General features: G+C 49.2%; 1 protein-coding gene across 6 annotated transcripts in view; it reads left to right on the top strand.

Moving 5' to 3' along the window:
• PARVG (parvin gamma) overlaps positions 1–19,913 on the top strand; it is a 48,912-nt gene that overhangs the window by 23,930 nt on the left and 5,069 nt on the right. For 2 of the 6 annotated variants that reach the window (XM_005567047.5, XM_005567045.5), the window contains 2 exons: positions 1,737–1,809; positions 2,306–2,644. In XM_005567047.5, coding sequence (XP_005567104.3) covers positions 1,737–1,809; positions 2,306–2,415 — 183 coding nt within the window. In that variant the 3' untranslated portion in view covers positions 2,416–2,644. Of the gene's footprint in view, positions 1–1,736; positions 1,810–2,305; positions 2,645–16,617; positions 19,431–19,913 lie in introns of those variants that run through there. The other 4 variants (XM_065522022.2, XM_065522021.2, XM_015457077.4 and 1 more) reach the window with 3 other exon arrangements.

The raw sequence follows: 19,913 nt of genomic DNA, 5'->3' as shown, positions 1-19,913 counted from the left end.
CTCCCAAGTAGCTGGGATTATAGGCATGTGCCACCACACCCAGCTAATTTTTGTATTTTTTAGTAGAGACAAGGTTTCACCATGTTGGTCAGGCTAGTCTTGAACTCCTGACCTCAGGTGATCTGCCCACTTTGGCCTCTCAAAGTGCTGGGATTACAGGAATGAGCCAACGTGCCTGGCCCATTTCTCCTTGTTGGCTGACTATAGGGGAGCGGCCTTGCTGCTGCTGCTGGGCACCCTGCCCATACACTCCTTTCCATCTGGGACCTGCCCTCCATCTTCGTGTCCCCAAGTGGAGAAGGACTCTGCTAACCCAATTCCGGCTCCTGTGCCTTCATCATCCTCCCCTTCAAAACTTGCTTTGTGGCTTCAATTCTGTGTCCGTCATCACATTGAACGCACATGGCAGCCTTGGAGAGGCAGGCAGACGGATGCATCATCCGCATGACACAGATGAGGCAGCTGAGGCCCAGCCAGGATGTGTGACTTGTCTGAGGTCAGACACTTAGTGGCAGGGGTGGGGGTGGCAGTGCACAGATATCCAAGCTAGATCCCAAGAGTCCTCTTGCTCGGGCCCTCCAGGAGATGGCTGAGGGTGGCCTGGGCCAGGCTGGCATTCTGGATGAGTCTTGCCTGGCCTTGCTTATCCAACGCTCAGCCAACCTGGCTTCTTGGCCCCTGGCTGGGTTGTCATGGGAACTGCCCTGCCCTGGTGGGACTGCTGTGGCCAGGCAGATAGGGAGGGAACGGGACCAGGCACGGCTGACCCGTGGGCTGGGATGTCCAGCCCCTCTAGTGTATCTACTGGTGGCTAAGGCAGAAGGGAGGACCTGTTTGAGGTCACAGTGAACCAGGAGTTCGTCCCTCTTCACCCACACCAGGCTGCTGCCCTAAGGCAAAGGGGCTGGGACCTACTCTGGTTGTAGATGAGGCCCAAGGGAGAAGCTAGAATGGGAAGGGAGGGGACCCACTGCGGGAGGGCCGGCAGGGCTCCTGCGCTCTCACCATATCCTACAGCAAGGCACAGGGGAACTGTGGTAAGCCCACTTTGCAGATGAGCAAAAGGAGGCCCCAGGCAGGGACCAAACTGAGCAATGAACCCCTGGGGGACCTGACTGATGCTCAGGCGCCCTCTACCTCTAAAGGGGGCCATCTCTGAGACTGCACCCCAGGCAAGGGGTGGCGGAAAGGACAGCCAGCTGGGTGGGGACCACTCCAGTCTCCAGTCTGCTTCCCGTGGGCAGACTGGTTTGAGCACTTTCTGTCTCATGAGCTCCAGTGAGCCCCTTGGTTCCTCCGAGCCTCAATCTCTTCACTGTGCTTTGCCCTGGGAAACAGCTGTTCTCAAAGGGGATCTGCCACCCCAGGCTCTTGCTCCTTTCCCTGGGTAGTTCTCCCTGCCTGGCAGGACTCACAACCAGGCATCACCTCGACCAGGACCCTGATCCCTACTGGGTATCCTCTTTGGTGATTGTTTTTTTCAATGGCAGTGGCCCCTGGATGCATGTGTGTTCCCAGGTGGTATAGCACCTGCTCAGAGTGGGGCCTGTGAGTGGCTGAGGAATGAGGCATGGATTGTTTGTGTGACGGAGTGAGCTCCCCATCCTTGGGGGCTGTGGGGAGTTTGGGCTCATGATGGACATCGTAGACAATAGGAAGGGCTTGGCACTTGGGACCCAGGGCCTGGCCTGGGGCTGCTGCTTGTGCCCACATCTGACAGGGCCTTGTCATCGTAGCTTCACAACGTCACCCTGGCGCTGGAGCTGCTGAAGGATGAGGGCCTGCTCAGCTGTCCCGTCAGCCCTGAAGGTGAGTGCATGGCAGATGCCCACATGGTGGCCGGCCCTGGGTGGCCGCCTCGTGCGAGAGCCACAGAACGGGGTGCAGGGCGTTGGGGGATAAGCACGCGTTGGCAGAGTCCTCTTGCCTGGCAGGGGTGGAGAATGGGTGCTTGCCAGGGTTTCCTGGGAGGTGGTACTGCAGCCCCAGGGGAGGAGGTCCTGGCGTGGGGGAGACCAAGGTCTCTGGGGACAGGCTGTCCAGAGAAGCCAGACCTTGAGGAGTTGCTGTGTTGGAGGCACCACAGGAAGGTTCAGGAGAGGACTGGCCAGGAGGAGGAGGCAGGTCACGCAGCGGGCATGGGACTCAGGCCTGGGGTGACCAGCTGTCCTGGTTTCCAGGGATTCTCCTGGTGTTAGTACTGAAATCCTGAATGCCAGGAAACCCCTCAGTGCAGGGCACACCGGGATGGTCGGTCACTGCCACCCAGGCCTGACCAGCTGCCCTGCCCTCCTTTGGTCCACAGACATCGTGAACAAGGATGCCAAGAGCACACTGCGGGTGCTCTATGGCCTGTTCTGCAAGCACACCCAGAAAGCACACAGGGACAGTACGCCCCGTGGAGCCCCGAATTGACCCTCACTGCCCCCAAAGCCCAGAGCCTGCCTATCAGCTCGGCTGGAGGGCCCGAGGCCGCAGGGGGTCCTCCCACGGTCCCGCTGTTTCCTGTGCATTCGTGACCCGCTTCCCTCCCACCCTGTCTCCTGTCTCCATCATCAGATGATCTCTGAACCCCCTTGTGTGGATCATTTTGAGCTGCCTGGCCTTGCTCAGTTTATTTTAATAAAAGTATTTCTGGGAGGGATTCTGGGAACTTGCCAGGGCCCTGTGGAGGGCCCTTAAACCCACAGCCTCCCTCCCGTGGGGTGAGTGTGGGTCACATCAGCCTCTGGGCCCAGGCTAGTGACAGCCCAGAGAGGTGGCATCACTCGGGGCTGGAGGCTCACAGGGACAGGGCCCACAGCCCCAGACCCTAACCTTTCCAGCCCAGGTCCCCACACTGGCCTGCTTCTCACTTGGGATGATGGGCCCCAGAGTCACCCTCCAAGGCAGGAGCCGGCATGGTTCCATAGCCACGCTCCCACCCACCAGGAGAAGTGGATTCAGTGACTGTTAAAGCAGCACAGGCCAGGCTGAGCCCTGCAGCTGCTCTCGTGGGTTTTGCCCAAAAGTCACAAAGAAACGATCTTCGCGGTTGGTTGGTGGGTTCAGGTTGTCTCCAGTCTATCCTTGGGAGCTGTGGTTTCCCACTCGTTCCAGTGAGACTTGGCGTTTTCTGCACATAAGAGTTGCGTGGGAGAATTGCACATAGTCGGTCCAGGGCTTCCAGAGTGGGGCTGAGCTGATGGCTGATGGGAGCAGGGGAGGAGGCTGGCGGGGAGGGCTGAGGCTGGCGGGGAGGGGTGAGATTGGTGGGGAGGGCTGGGACTGGAGGGGAGGGGTGAGGCTGGTGGGGAGGGGTGGGCTGGTGGGGAGGGGTGAGGCTGGCAGGGGGGCTGAGGCTGGTGGAGAGGAGTGAGGTTGGTGGGGAGGGGTGGGACTGGCAGGGAGGGGTGAGGCTGGTGGGGAGGGCAACCACTGCCCCAGGCTGCTGCTCCTCCTCAGACCCTGAAGAGGCCTTTGGGTCTGGGGTTTTCACAGTTTGACAGCTGTGGCCTTGGGGAGGGGCTTTAGAGGGGGGTTAAGGGATAGGTCATCACTGACACCCACAGGGGGCGCCTGGGCAGATGTCCTTCGCGAGAGCAAGATGGGAGCCAGGGACGTGGCGCCAGGTCAGCCCTGAGAGCTGGTGTCTGGGTGTGAGGAGGCCTTGAAGGGTCTTCCCTTCACTTAGCCTCCCATCTGCCTGCCCCTCTCAGCTCCCAGTTCACAGGGCAAACCCAAGCCCATAAGCGGGTTCCATGCGAGCACTCAGATGCACCCCTCTTCATTCATACCCACCCTACCCCAGCTGCCTCTGGGCAACGTGCATCCTCCCACACCAGGTACCTGGAGCCCAGCTCCTTCCACCTGCTCAGGTGCCCCCTCCATTGAGATGCCCCCTCCAGCGCCTCAGGTCCTCTCCTTGAGCTTCTGGGGACACAGGCTCAACCTCTTTCAGCTGGCTTCATCCCGAAAGCCTGAAATCCAGCCCCACTTCTTGGGGTCTTTGCGTCCTCACTTGCTCGGGCCCCACTCACTGCAGGCTGGCTCTGCCTGGCTGTTCCACATCCTTACTCTTGTTCTATTTGACAGCAATTAAAAAAAAAAAATGTGACTTATTTAATTTCTGTAGCTTTACTGAGGAATAACTTCCCAGTTTGAAGTGTACAATTTGATGAGTTTTGACAAATGCATGCAGTCAACGTAACCACCACCATCGTTATCCAGATATGGGACATTCCCATCACCATGCAACTTTCTGCACCTGTCTGCAGCCAATCCCCTTCTCCCAGCCCCTGGCCCTGGGGACCACTCATCTGCTTTCTGTCACCATCATTTAGCCTTGTCTAGAATTTCTTATAAACTGTATCCTATGGTATGTTGCTTTTTGTGTCTGATTTCTTTCACTTAGCGTAATGCTATTGAGAGTATCTTCATTGTTTGTTTTATCAACCACCCATGTCCTTAGTACAGCACCATTATATGGGTACACAGCAATTTGTGTATGCATTTGCCAGTTGATGGCCCTTTGGGGTTCTTTGGGGTTTTAATTTTTATGAGTGGCATTGGTATTCATGTTCAAGTCTTGGCGTGGGACCTATGCTTTCATTTTTCCTGAGTAAGTACCTAAGACTGATGTGGCTGGGTCATATTAGTGTATGTTTTACTGTATAAGAAACTGCCAACTAGGTTGAGTGGGGTGGTGCATGTCTATAATCCCAGCACTTTGGGAGGCTGAGGTGGGCAGATCACCTGAGGTCAGGAGTTCAAGACCCGCCTGGCCAACATGGTGAAACGCCATCTCTACTAAAAATACAAAAATTAGCCAGATGTGCACACCTGTAATCCCAGCTACTCGGGAGGCTGAGGCAGATAAAAACTCTTGAACCTGTGAGGTAAAGTTGCAATGAGCCGAGATAGCACCACTGCACTCAAGCCTGGGCAACAGAGCAAGACTGCTTCAAAAAAAACCAAAAAAAAAAAACCAAAAAACAAACAAACAAACAAAAAAGACTGCCAACTGTTTTCCAAAGTAAATGTACCATTCACAGCAATGTATGAGATGTTCTAGTTACTCCACATCCTCGCCAACACTTGGTACTGTCCATCTTTTCCATTTTAGCCATTCTGGAGGGTACAATGGTATCACATTGTAGTTTTAAATTTATTTCCCTAATGACTAATAGTACTGAGTATGTGTGTTAGTCAGCTTGGGCTGAAGAATACCATAGAGATGTATTCCTCACAGTTCTGAAGGCTGGTAAGTTCAAGATCAAGGTGCTGGCAGATTTGGCTCCTGGTGAGGCTCTCTTCCTGGCACACAGATGACTTCCTTCTCTCCGTCCTTACAAGGTCAAGGGAAGAGAGAGAGAGAGAGAGAGAAGGGGAGAGAGAAGAGAACAAGAGCATCAGAGTGCTCTGGTGTTTCTTCCTCTTATAAGAAAATGAATCCCATCATGAGGCTCCGTCCTCGTGACCTGATCTGACCCTAATCACCTCCCAGAGGCCCCACCTGCAAATACTACTACACTGGGAGTTAGAGGTTCAACATGTAAATTTTGGGGGTACACAGACATTTAGTCCATAACAACGTCTTTTCATGTATGTTTCCATCTGTATACCTTTGGTAAAGTGTCTGTTCAAATCATTTGCCTTTTTTTTTAATCTAGAAGTTTTATAATTTGAGCTCCTATATTTAGGTCTATGATCCATCTTGAGTTAATCTTTGTATATGGGGTGAGGTAATAGGTCATTTTTAAAATTTTCTTTTCCTGCCTGTGTATGTGTATACATATATACATATATGTGTATATATATAAATGCATAATTGTTCCAGTACTATTCATGTAAAGATTTTCCTTTCCCCATCATATCACCTTGGCACTTTTGTAGAAAATCAATTTGCCATATATATTTAGGTCAATTTCTGGACTCTCTATTATGTGTTATTCTGTTCTATTGATCTACACAATCTACATCTTTATGTGGATATGTGTATTTTTATGCCAATACTATAGTGTCGTGATTACTGGAGGTTTATAACAAGTCTTGAAAGCAGGTAGTATAAGTCCTCCAATTTTTTTTTTTTTTTTTGAGATGGAATTTCACTCAATCCAGGTGGATCACTTGAGGTCAGAAGTTCGAGACCAGCCTGGCCAACATGGTGAAACTATGTCTCCACTAAAAGTACAAAAATAAGTCCTCCAATTTTGTTCATTTCAAAAATTATTTTGGTTCTTCTAGGTCTTTTTAATTCTTTTGGTTTCTACATAAAATTTAGAGTAAGTTTGTCATTTTCTGCCCAAAAGCCTGCTGAAATTTTGACTGGAATTGTGTTCTTTAGATCAAATTGGGGAAAACTGACATCTTAAATATATTGGGGAGCTAAGATCATTGATTTGAGAACATTCTTCTTTTATATAAACATTTAATGCTGGATTTTTTTTTCTAAGAACAGCTTTAGCTGCATCCCACAAATACTAATATGTTGTGTTTTCACCTTCATGAAGTTCAGAATATCTTCTAATTTCAAATGTGACTTCCTCTTTCACTCATGGGTTATTTAGAAGTGTATAATTTCCAAATATTTGGGGATTTTTTTTCCAGCTATCTTTTGGCACTGGGTTTTGTTGTGGTCAGAGAACATACTTTGTATGATTTAAATCATTTAAAATGCATTATGACTTGTTTTATGTACTAGATTATGGTCTATCTTGGTAAATATTCTGTATACACTTGAAAAAGAATGTGTGCTCTGCTGCTGTTGGACAAAATGTTTCATAAATGTCAGTTAGTTGGTTGATTATGTTCTTCAGATCTTTTATATCCTTACTAATTTTTTCTCTACTGCTTCTATCAATTACTAAGAGAGAAGTGTTAAAATCTTCAACTGTAACTGTATATTTCTCTATTTCCCCTTTCAATGCTATCAATTTTTGTTTCATAACTCATATAAGATTATAGTGTCCTTTTGTCTCCTTTATCCCTTGTAATATCTCTTACTCTGAAATCCGCTTTGTCTGATATTAATATAGCCACTCAATCTGTTAGTATTAGCATGGTGTATCTTTTTCTATACTTTTAAACCGAGTCTATTTAAGGTAGGTTTCTTATAGACACAAATAACTGTGTCTTTTTATACAAAACCTCTGCCTTTTAATTAGAGGGTTTAGTCCACTTACATTTTTTATTGTGGCAAAATATACCTAGCATAAAGTTAACCATTTTAGTCATTTTAAGTGTACAATTCAGTGGCATTAAGTACATTCATACTGTTGTGCAACCATCACCTCCATCCATCTCCAGAACTTTTCCTTTTTTTTTTCCCTTGCAGTTCTGATTGAACCCATTTTATTTTTATTTATTTATTTATTTATTTATTTATTTATTTATTTATTATACTTTAAGTTCTAGGGCACATGTGCACAACGTGCAGGTTTGTTACATATGTATACGTGTGCCATGTTGGTGTGCTGCACCCATCAACTCGTCAGCACCCATCAACTCGTCATTTACATCAGGTATAACTCCCAATGGCATCCCTCCCCCCTACCCCTCCCCACAATAGGCCCTGGTGTGTGATGTTCCCCTTCCTGTGTCCAAGTGATCTCATTGTTCAATTCCCACCTGTGAGTGAGAACATGCGGTGTTTGGTTTTCTGTTTTTGTGATAGTTTGCTGAGAATGATGGTTTCCAGCTATTTCCATGTCCCTACAAAGGACACGAACTCATCCTTTTTTATGACTACATAGTATTCCACAGTGTATATGTGCCACATTTTCTTAATCCAGTCTGTCACTGACAGATATTTGGGTTGATTCCAAGTCTTTGCTGTTGTGAATAGTGCCGCAATAAACATACGTGTGCATGTGTCTTTATAGCAGCATGATTTATAATCCTTTGGGTATATACCCAGTAATGGGATGGCTGGGTCATGTGGTATTTGTAGTTCTAGATCCTTGAGGAATCGCCATACTGTTTTCCACGCTGGTTGAACTAGTTTACAATCCCACCAACAGTGTAAAAGTGTTCCTATTTCTCTACATCCTCTCCAGCACCTGTTATTTCCTGACTTTTTAATGATTGCCGTTCTAACTGGTGTGAGATGGTATCTCACCGTGGTTTTGATTTGCATTTCTCTGATGGCCAGTGATGATGAGCATTTTTTCATGTGTCTGTTGGCTGTATGAATGTCTTCTTTTGAGAAATGTCTGTTCATATCCTTTGCCCACTTTTTGATGGGGTTGTTTGTTTTTTTCTTGTAAATTTGTTTGAGTTCTTTGTAGGTTCATCTCCAGAACTTTTTCATCAACCCAAACTGAGACTCTGCACCCAGGAAATACTAACTCTCCGTTCTCCCCTCCCTCAGTCCATGGTAACCACTATTCTACTTTCTGTCTCTGTGAATTTGACTATTCAAGGTACCTCTAGTCCTATTTACATTTAATGGAATTATTAATGCCATCTTGCTATTTGCCTTGTTCATATGTTTTTCTTATTTCTTTTGGATTGAGAACTTTTTAGCTATGTGAATTTATTTTCATTATTGGCTTACCAGCTGTATTTCTTTATTTTCTTTTCCTAGTGGTTGCTCTAGACTTTATATACACATCTGCATTCATGTCCTGTGGTTGCTATAACGAATTACCACAAACTTTTTGGCTTAAAACAGTAGAAATTTATTCTCCCACAATTCTGGAAGCCAGATGTCTGAAATTAAGGTGTTGGAAGGTCCACATTCCCTCTGGAGGCTCTAGAGAGAAAGCTGTTCCTTGCATCTTCAAGCTTCTGGTGGCTACCAGCATCTCTGGGCTTGTGGGTGCATCGCTTTAATATCTACCTCCACAGTCACTTTGCTTCTTTCTCCTTTTTCTGTCTATCCCTCCTCTGTGTGTCCCTTATAAGGGCACTTGTCATGGGATTTAGGACCCACCCAGATAATCCACGATTATCTAATCTCAAGATCATTAATTTAATTATATCTGCAAAAACCTTTTTTCCAAAGAAGCTAACATTCACAGGTTCTGGGCATTAGCATGTGGACAAATCTTTTTGGAGGCCACCTTTTAATCTATTATAACATCTTAACTTATTACAGTCTACCTTTAAGTAATATTACTTCCACTTCACTCTTCTGTGTCCTATTATCACGTGTCTCATTTCTGTAGAATAAATTTCACAATATATTACTTTTGCTTAAAAATGTCAATTGTCTCCTTTTGAGATACAGTCTCTCTCTGTCACCCAGACTGCAGTACTCACTGCAGCCTCAACCTCCCAGGCTCAATTGATCCTCCCACTTCAGCCTCCTGAGTTACTAGGGCTACAGGCATGCACCGCCACACTTGGCTAACTTTTTTGGGTTTTTTGTTTTGTTTTGTTTTGTTTTTTTAGAGATGGGGTCTCCTGTGTTGTCCAGGCTAGTCTCCAACTCCTGGCCTCAAGTGATCCATTTGCGTTGGCCTCCCAGTGTGCTGGGATTACAGGCATGAGCCATGGTATCCAACCACATCGATTGCCTTTTAAATAGTTTTTTTTTTAATTAGAAGAAAGTCTTTTATATTTACCCACATACTTATTATTCCTGGTGCTCACTGTTTCGTTTTCCATTTGGTATTATTTTCTTCCTGCCTAAAAGACTTTCTTGATCATTTTGTGTAGTGTTGGTTATATGTTAGTGAGCTTGTGTACCTACAGAAATAAATTCAGTATTGGTCCTTCCCACTCCAAACAGCTTTCCTGGTGATGCCTTCTGCTTCTAAAATTCCTGTCCGTCCTCCCTAAGGGTCACTCTCCAGTCTCCACTGCAGCGCTAGCCCTGAGCTCCAGACCCACATTTCTTTCTTTTTTCTTTTATTTTTTGTGTGTGGTAAAATACACATAACACAAAATGTACCATCTTACCATTTTTAAGCATATTCAGCAGTATTAAGTACATTCCTATTATTATGCAACTGTCACCACCCTCCATCCACAAGACTCTTTTCATCTTGCAAAACTGAAACTCTGCATCCATTAAATAATAACTACCCCTATCCTCCTCCCCTAGCCCCGGACAACCACTGTTCTACTTTCTGACCTAATCCACATTTTGAACTTCCCAGGGCATAGCTCTGCCTGGGGTACCCACCCCAAGCTCACCACATCCAAGTCAGAACTTGCCCCGTTCCCTAATCCTCACTCTGGAACTTTCCAGCTGGCCTCCCTTTCTTGTCCCTCTGACTTCACTTCTGCACCAGCCGCCAGAGTGTTTTTGTCCTGGGAACCCAGTCTCACTACCATCCTGCTCCAACCTTCTCAGGTCCCAGCCTCCAGGCAGCTTCTGGACTCTGGGTGCTCTGGTGCTGCTGGCTTTGTGGTCCTCCTGCTCATTGTGTTCTGTCTCCTTCCCTGCCTCAACCTTTCCACACTGCTTCCAGTTATATCCCTGACATCTCTGTGATCTTTCCAAGTCTTTCTGATGCTGTTCTCTCTGCCCAAGATGCCCTCATCCCACCTGCACCAGGAACTTGTCATTCAGAAATGGAGTGGGGACATTATTTGAGACGAGAGTGGGGAAGAGTGTTCACCGTGGAACAAGGTGGATGCCTGGGGGCCCCAGGTGCCTGTGGGTGGGTGGAAGAAGTGGTTCCCACAAAGAAGACTGAGACGAGGCAGGAGCAGGGAGCCCTTTCCTCCCCTTATTTCACTATCCATGGCCTTCGCTCTTTTTCTCTCTTCCTCCATCCCAAGAAATCCGACTCCAGTAGAAGTTGCAGCAGAAGTTGGAAGCAGGATAATTATAGCAAGCTGAACAGGAAGGCGTCCAGGGCCAGAGAAGGAGCTGGCAGCTTGGGCTGGGTGTGCAAACAGCTTCGAAGTGAAGGGAAATGCCTCGAAGGCTGGGGTGCCTCGGAGTTGAGCTGCTTCCCAAAATAATCCAGAGGGCAGCTGTCTTGGAGTCTGAAACTGGGTCTGGCCGCCTGAGCTGCAGGAAGCCCCAGGACTCACACCAGCTCCGCTCTGGGAACAGATGGAGCTAGGATTTTTTTTTTTTTTCTTTTTACCAAAGTCAGCTGGTAAGCGAACAGCTTGTCTAGAGAAAAGTGTGTTCCTGCCCCCATATCTTCTGGCAATGGATCAAAGCTGCCAAAACCATCCCAACCCCCATCCCTGCCCCACCAGCCTTCTTTCCTTGTAAGACTTGGGCAGTGGTGAGCAGAGGGGCATCATGGACCTAGAGACACATGGGGTCCCCACCCCCTGGGGGTGTGGCCCAGGGAATGTCCTGGGCCCCTAGGTCAGTGGGGGACTGGGCTGAGGGTCCTGGCTGGTAAGAAAGTAGATGATGATGTCCCAGAAATGATTCTTCCAAGAAGAGTCAGCCAGTGGAGCTGGGTTGGCCAACAATTGCATGAAGTCATTTATTTATCCACAAGCATTTCATATGGGTTTGTTTATTATTACCTAGAAAGGTGATGCATTAATACCTAGGTGGGTTTTTACAAATGTGCAAAATCACAGTGCACACATCATTTGTAAGAGAACTCCACCTACTGTGTGCAGGCCCAGGGCACAGAGCTGGGTATAAAAAAAGTGCTCAGACCGAGGCTCTATCCCAGGGGAGCTGTGGCCCAGGGTGGAAGGGGCTGGGTGGTGCAGTGCTTAGAGTGTGATGCTTGAGTTAGACCCTGGGGTGTGAATCCTGGGCACATCCTCACCTCACTCTGTGACCCCAGGCAAATCACTTACCTCCCTAAGCCTCAGTTTCCTTCTATGTCAAATGGAGGCAAAAGGAATCTATTCTTTATAGGGCTATTAAAAAAGTTGAGTGTCTGGAGAGCTTGAAGTTTGCTGGACACATAACATTCAATAAATGTCAGATGACATCATCGGTGTCATCACCACCACTGTCACCATCATCACCATTACATCTCATTATCACCGTCATCATCCTCATCATCACCTCCACTGTCACCATCACCATCACATTGTCATCACCTCCATCATTATCATTGTCACTGTCATCACCATCACATCATCATCATCACCATCACCACCATTACACCACTGTCACCATTATCACCACCATTACACCGTCACCAACATAACCACTGCATCATCACTATCACTACCATCATCGTTGTCACCATCACCATCATTGTCACCATCATCACTACTATTGTCACTATCATCACCATCACCATCACCATCACAGTCATCATCACTACAGGCACAAAAACAGTGCTGGAAGGCCCTTCTCCATAGGTCTGGGTGAGGATGCAGTGACATGAAGTACGTGAGGTTAGAGGCCTGGCACGTCTCTGGCACTCAGAGTTAGGCACTAAAAGGCCAGCTCATCAGGTGAGTCCTACCTGGATTTTGTGTCTCAGCTTCTAGGCTTTGCTTGTTGGAGACCCACAGCAGCACCTAGCCCTGGGTAAATACTTGTGGACTGACCCACTAACATGACCTCTTAACTCTCCTGGGTGAGTCAGATCTAGACCTGCTGTTTTAACTTGCAGCCCACCCAGCTGGCCACCCCAGCACCCCAGGATGCCAGTTTTCAAGCGGGGCTCAGCTCTGACTTGAGCCCATCTTCTCGGCCCCTGTGCTGGGCTGGTAGGCTCACCAGCTCAGCTGAAAACACAGGGGCAAATGGAGAACCTGTGGCTCCATAATGCCTCTCCTTTCCCCGGCTGTCTGGAATAAGAGGCAGGAGTGTGATATGGGAAGTCCTGGCTCCAGTCTTACTGGGCCCCTTAGCAGCTATGTAGTTTTGGACCGGTCCCTGCCCCTTTTGAGCCTGAGTTTCCTCATCTGTAAAATGGAACGATCCTGCCTGCTTAGTTCAACCTCCAGGATGGGAATCCATGTTAAGGATGAACTGCAATAATGGTGGGCAGGGTTTTGAAAAGTGCTATCAGCTAAACAATGGCCATGGCTAGCACTGACTGGGGTCTCTACCTTTCTTCAACAGCCATGGCCCAGATGGCCTGGCCACTCACCAAGCCCATCTCCTCTTCCTGCTGGGCACGCAGCTGGACTGCATGCCCCGCCTTATTTGCAATCCAGCGTGGTCATATAAATGAGTTCTAGTCAATAAAATGTGAATCAAGTGAAACACAACATTACTGAGCCTGGTCCTCAAACCCGGTCCCCTGCATGACCTGATACTCTGATACCCTGATGCTCTGGTGATGCCAACAAGCCTGGTGAGATTGGAAGCCATGTGCTGAGATGCTGGAGCCACAGGCAGAGTCACCCTGGGAGGAGAGCTGCGTGCCAGTCAGGAACACTCATTCTGAACTGTATATGAGCAAGAAATATTTGAACTCCTACTCATTTGGTGTTTGTTACAGCAGCAGTGTACAAACACTATAGCACTTGACTAAAACAGCTGCATCAACTCTATTTAATCGTTCATTTTATTTCAATTAGATTTTTCCTTTCTAGAAGTTTTATTTGCTTCTTTTTCAAAATATCTTGGCCTTTTTGTAGTCTGTTCTTTATTCATATTATTCGTATTTTTGAACCCTTCCTTTAATTCTTTCTATGGATTATCTTTATGTTCTGTTCTGTGTCTGATGACGCTAATATCCAAACCTTTGCAGCTTCACTGTGCTGTCTGTTGTTTACCTTGATGCTTGCTCATGGTGCTTTTTCCCTTGTGGGTCTTTGTGGGTTTTGATTGTGGTCCTTTCAAATTAATTGTGGAGAATTCTTCAAGGCGTAGGCTGAAAATGGGAACCACCGGAGATTATTCATATCTCCTTCTGCCGGGTGTGTAGGGTCACTCCAATTTGCCTCTTTTATATGAAAATCCTAGCCTAAGGATTTGGGGTCCACACAGCTAGTGTAAAACCCATGTTATGGCTGTGGTTATGAGCCCTGGCTGAGCCCATCTGGCTGGTGGTTATGACTCTTTAGGGGAGGTTTTTATTCATTTTTTACTCATGTCCAAGATTGATGTAGACCAGTATCCTTGCTTTCCCTTTCTTCAGCCCCTCCTTTCCCATCTTATTCCAATAGTGACAGCACAGTCCTTTGGGGGATACCAGCTTTATGTGGGGTTTCCTGATCGTTTTTCGAAACAGAGTCTCACTCTGTCGCCCAGGCTGGAGTGCAGTGGTGCGATCTCGGCTCACTGCAACTTCCACCTCCTGGGTTCAAGTGACTTTCCTGCCTCAGCCTCCTGAGTAGCTGGGACTACAGGCGCCCACCACCACGCCCAGCTAATTGTTGTGTTTTAGTAGAGATGAGTTTCACCATGTTGGTCAGGCTGGATTCGAACTCGACCTCAAGTGATCTGCCTACCTTGGCCTCCCAAAGTGCTGGGATTACAGGTGTGAGCCACTGCACCCCACCGGGTTTCCTGATTTCCCTTGCTGGGTGGGCCCTGGCTTTCCTCCCATGCCCAGGGCCATATGTGGTCATGACAAAGGAAGATCAGGTAACCAGGCGTGGCCGAGGTCCCCCAGGCAAAGCCAGCTTTGGCAGCTGCTCACCTCTTGGGATTTCACGTTCACTTGTACTTCTCTGGTATGTGTTTTCCTTGTTCTTGCTCAGTGTGGTGCATTTTAACACATACATTATAGATCTCTCTATATATGCACATATAAAATATATTCATATACATATATACATATACATTATATTTTCCGTTGCTTTGCAGTGGGACTCTTGTTCAGCGATTAAGTCTGCCATACTGTGGAAAATAGAAGCATTCTCTGGTAGCATATAGTAGATTTTTAATAAGCAGCAAAAAGTATCTTTAAAATCCTCCCTCTCCATTTCGAGTCCCCACATGGAGGCATCTGCTCTTCCACCATCCTCCTCCATTCAGGAAAGCCCTCCCTGTGCCTAGCTCTGTCTCCCAGCCCAGCCCCGCCCCTGAACCAGCCAGACAGTGGGGGAGGGGTTGAATTTATCTATAGATAGTCTTCTCCATCACGTTGGTACAGTCAGCCTTCGATGTCTGCGGGTTCCACATCTTCAGATTCAACAACCTTGGATCAAGAATATACAGAAGAAAGGCAGGGCACGGTGGCTCATGCCTGTAATCCCAGCATTTGGGGAAGCCGAGGCAGGTGGATCACTTGAGGTCAGGAGTTTGAGACCAACCTGGCCAACATGGTGAAACCCTGTCTCTACTAAAAATACAAAAATTAGCTGGGTATGGTGCGGCATGCCTGTAATTCCAGCTACTCGGGAGGCTGAGGCAGGAGAATCACTTGAACTCAGGAGGCGGAGGTTGCAGTGAGCCAAGATCATGCCACTGCACTCCAGCCTGGTGACAGAATGAGACTCTGTCTCCACACACACAAAAAATAATAATACAAATTTAAAAATACAGTATACTGTTTACATAGCATTTACATTGTATCAGGATTATAAGTAATCTAGAGATGATGCATAAGTACACGGGAGGATGTGTGTAGGTTATATGCAAATACTAGGTCATTTTATATCAACGACTTGAGCATTTGTGGATTTTAGTATCCTCGGGGGGTCCTGGAACCAATCACCAGGATACTAAGGGACAACTGTATACACCAGCCAGAAAAGGCTTTGGTGCTTTCTTCTCAAGGACACAATTAGTGTGGGGTGTACTGGGAGATGAAATCTTCTGGAAGAGCTGGTCCTGACTCTGCTGGAGGGCAGAGTGGGCTGGGGTAGCTGTTCTGGAAGAAGGAAACAGCCTGAGCCCCAGGGGCTGAGGGAGGTAAGAAACAGGTGTGAGGGAGCCCACAGCCTAAGACGGAGACTCAGCTTCCCTGTGGGCTCACCTGCGGGAGGCAGAGGCCCCAGCTGACCCGGCGCAGCAGGCACGTTCTACATCAGCATCAGGCAGAGCGGATTTTTTTTTTTTTTGACAGGGTCTTGCTCTGTTTTTCAGGCTGGAGTGCAGTGGTGAGAACATGGTTCACTGCAGCCTCAACCTCCTGGGCTCAAGCAATCCTCTCACCTCTGCCTCCCGAGTAGCTGGGACAACAGGCATATGCTACCATGCCCAGCTAATTTTTAAATTTTTTTAGAGGTGGGGATACACTATGTTGTCCAGGTTGGTCTCGAACCCCTGGCCTCAAGTGATCCTCCTGCCTCAGCTTCCTGAAGTGCTGGGACTACAGGTGTGAACTATTGTGCCTGGCCAGACAGAGCTTTCTAATGGGCAAGAATGGCATCCATGGCCTTAGAGGCAGTGAATCCGCATAGAGAGGGGTGTCAGCAGAGGGAGGAACCACCTTCTGGGGAGTCTGCACAGGGTTCCAGCCTCCAATGTGCAGGGGAGAATGGGGTGCTCCTAATGGGTTGGGTTCCGCACCCAGGGCCAGGTGCCTTGTTCAGGCCACCTTGGGCACAGACCCTATGCCCTGTCCTGTCTGCTCTGGCTGTCAAAATCTGGGCTGTGGTGGTCAGACAGGGCCCATCAGCTGATGTCCATTCACTAGGACCTCCTGGGGACAGGTAGGATGTCATTGGGACCAAGGGTAAGACCAGAGTCCCTGGGTCGCGTAGAAAGCGTCGGTCATACTATTCTCATGATGCCGCTCAAACCTAATCACACGTCTAACTCATCTGGGGGTACAGGCAGACTGACTCTGAGAGGACAAGGCCTTTCCCCACTCACAGCTTGGGTCTCCCCCTTCCTTTTAGGGCAGGAGGCTGCGACCTTGAGATTCCAGGGCATCACCCTCCCAGTTCTGGGCTTCTCAGAAGCAACCGCCCCACCGATCACCCGCAACGCACACACATCTCTGGCCGTATTTCCCTGGGAGCAGCTGACAACAGGGTTCTGTGGTGCTGTGACAGTGGGCCAGGTGTGATGTGGTGATGGTTTCCGGAGCAAGGGGCAGGATCCCTAAAGAGCAGAGTGGACTTCCTAGGAGCTGGGGCAACCTCAGGGCTCCTCCCTCCCTCACACGGCAGCTTCCAAGGTACTGGGAGGGCCCCAGTCATGCATGTGCAGCGGCATGGTCTCGAATCACTGTGACCTTCGCCTCCTGGGTTCAAGTGATTCTCCTGCCTCAGCCTCCTGTGTAGCTGGGATTACAAGCTCCCGCCGCCACACCTGGCTAATTTTTGTATTTTTAGTGGAGATGGGGTTTCACCATGTTGGCTAGGCTGGGCTTGAATTCCTGACCTCAGGTGATCCGCCTGCCTCGGCCTCCCAAAGTGCTGGGATTACAGGTGTGAGCCACCTCGCCTGGCCCCCATGGTGTCGTTTCTATATACCTGGTAAGAGGAAAATATCTTTGTGTTTCTTTAGTTAAAATGACAAATGGTAGAAGTTTTGCACCCCGTAATGCCTGGACCTGGACCTGGAGCTATTGAAATGGGGTTGCTCCAGAAAAGCTGTGCTCTGAGACCCCCAGTGCTGGGACACTTGGCAACTTCTTTCCAATGGAGCCCCCCGCGTTCCTGCTCCAGACCTGACCTGCCTTCCCACAGTTGGGGGATCCTGCAGGTCTAATCACCCAAGCTGCTCTCTAGCAAGGTAGCAGCTGCGCACAGACGGCCGCGTTCAAACCCCTGCTCATGCTTTCCCTGCGTGGCCACTGCCCCAGGGAGGCTTCCTCATTGTGGGGGTGTGGGGGTGAGGATTCTGATGCCAACCATAACAGCTTCCCGTCTTTCCTGCCTTCCAGTTTCCTCCAGCGGCCTGATAAACCTCCACGCATGAGAGAACCATGGTTTTGGGTCTTGCCATGTTCCTGGCCTCTCTGGTTGAGGAATCTGGCCAGGGGCCGGCGGGGGTCTCAGCTCCTCTCCCCAGTTTCTGGGGCCTCAGGTGGGAAGGCTGGACAGGCAGGAGGTGACCGGATCCTGGGGCTGAACTCATCCTGGGGCGGGGGTTCACTCCCACCTCGGGTCCCAGGTGGACTTGGCTGGTGCTGCCAATGGAGCAAGGGGGCACAAGTGGCCTCCCTGTGTGCCTTGGGCTTCTCAGGGTGTGAGAGCAGGGCTCTGAGTGTCCCAGGAGTGGTCATACTCCCTGGCCTCACCGTGCTTTATGATGGAGGCAGTCACAGCTGCCTTGTCCTCTGCAGAGTCCCGAGGTGGCACAGGGCATCGCATGGTGAGGGGCTCAGTGTGCTGGCTCAGGTCTCTCTTCCTTCTTGTATAAAGCCACTAGTGCCACTCTCATCATAACCCATTAATTCATTAGCCCATTCATCTATTAAGCTTCTAATCTGTGAATGGATTAACCCATTCACGAGGGCAGAACCCTCACAATCCAATCACCTCTTTTTTTTTTTTTTTTTTTCTTTTTGAGATGTAGTCTTGCTCTGTCACCCAGGCTGGAGTGCAATGGCGTGATCTCAGCTCACTGCAACCTCCGCTTCCCTGGTTCAAGCAATTATCCTGCCTCGGCCTCCGACTAGCTGGGATTACAGGCGTCTGTCACCACACCTGGCTAATTGTTTTGTATTTTTAGTAGAGACGGAGTTTCGCCATGTTGGCCAGGCTGGCTTTGAACTTCTATCCTCAAGTGATCCACCGCCTTGGACCCCCAAAGTGCTAGGATTACAGGCATGCGCCACCGCACCCGGCCCCAATCACCTGTTAAAGGCTCCACTTCTCTTGGCCGGGCACGGATCACCTGAGGTTGGGGAGTTTGAGACCAGCCTGACCAACATGGAGAAACTCCGCCTCTACTAAAAATATACAAAATTAGCCAGGCATGGTGGCGCACACCTGTAATCCCAGCTACTCAGGAGGCTGAAACAGGAGAATCGCTTGAACCTGGGAGGCAGAGGTTTTGGTGAGCCGAGATGGCGCCACTGCACTCCAGCCTGGGCAACAAGAGCAAAACTCCGTCTCAAAAAAAAAAAAAAAGAAAAGAAAAAAAGGCTCCACCTCTCAACACTGCCAAATTGGCGATTAAGTTTCACATGAGTTTTAAAGGGGATCAGTGGGCCACTGTGGCCTCAAGAGCCTTGTGGGGTTTGAGATGTGAGAGCCGAGGACCACCAAGGAGAGGGGGCTGCGGAAAGCAAATGATGGATGACCCAGCAGGGGATGGGACCTCATGCAGGCTCTGTGAGCAGCTGGCTGTGCAGAGCTGTTCCCTGCTGGGCAGGCAGCTCAGATCCTCTCCTGAGTGAAGACAGAACGTGTTTCAAATGCAGCTTTCCTAAGGGCACAGCTTCTGTCTCAGAGCAACTCCTAGGACAATGTGGCCTGTCCGGAGGGAGCCGGGAGGAGGGCACTGGGAAGGTCCTGGGCCTTTTCCCTTCCAGGCGCCAGCAGGGAGCTCCACCCTGGCAGGCATGGGGAGAGGCCGGAGCGACAGGCACCATGACCAGCTGGAGCGGGGACGCGTCTGACAAAAGACTTCCCCCACCCCCTGATTTGTGAATCTAATTTTAGGAAAAATTTTACACAGTGTAAAAGCCTTTAAACACATGTAGCTACACATTTTACAAGCTGCTTCTATCGATAAGAATAAAATTACATATAAGAAACATCAGCTTCAAGCAAAGCTACCCTCCATTCGAGGACACATCTCACTGGGGTCACTTGCTGTGGAGGTGGAGGCGCACCGATGCGTTTGCATCAAGGCCACTCCTGGCAGTTTGCAAGTATTACTTGAGTTCCTGCACATTCATTCCACAGGAGCCCAGAGCCGCCAGCTCACAGCCACAGCCTGGCTGAACTGGGCGGGGTGGAGGCGGTGTTGGGGGGGGTGGGAAGGGGGGAGTTCAATGGGATGTCCCGGGGCCAGGGCGGGATTCAGGAACTGGAGCCAGATGCTGAGAGTGGCCGTGACCTTGCAGTGTTAAAGAAGGTATGAGGTGGGGGTACCCCACTCCAGGACCAGCCTCTAATCTGTGCATCCCACTCATATTTATGGAGTGCCCCTCACCTGAGTGGTTTTGATCCTTCTGTGAGTTAGCTCAGGGTTACCATAACATATGACCACAAGCTGGGTGGCCTAAATCAACAGC

Source organism: Macaca fascicularis, chromosome 10, assembly GCF_037993035.2.
Source record: "Macaca fascicularis isolate 582-1 chromosome 10, T2T-MFA8v1.1".
NCBI lineage: Eukaryota > Metazoa > Chordata > Mammalia > Primates > Cercopithecidae > Macaca > Macaca fascicularis.
The sequence above is the reverse complement of the archived record's forward strand: the minus strand, read 5'-3'. Positions and strand labels throughout refer to the sequence as shown.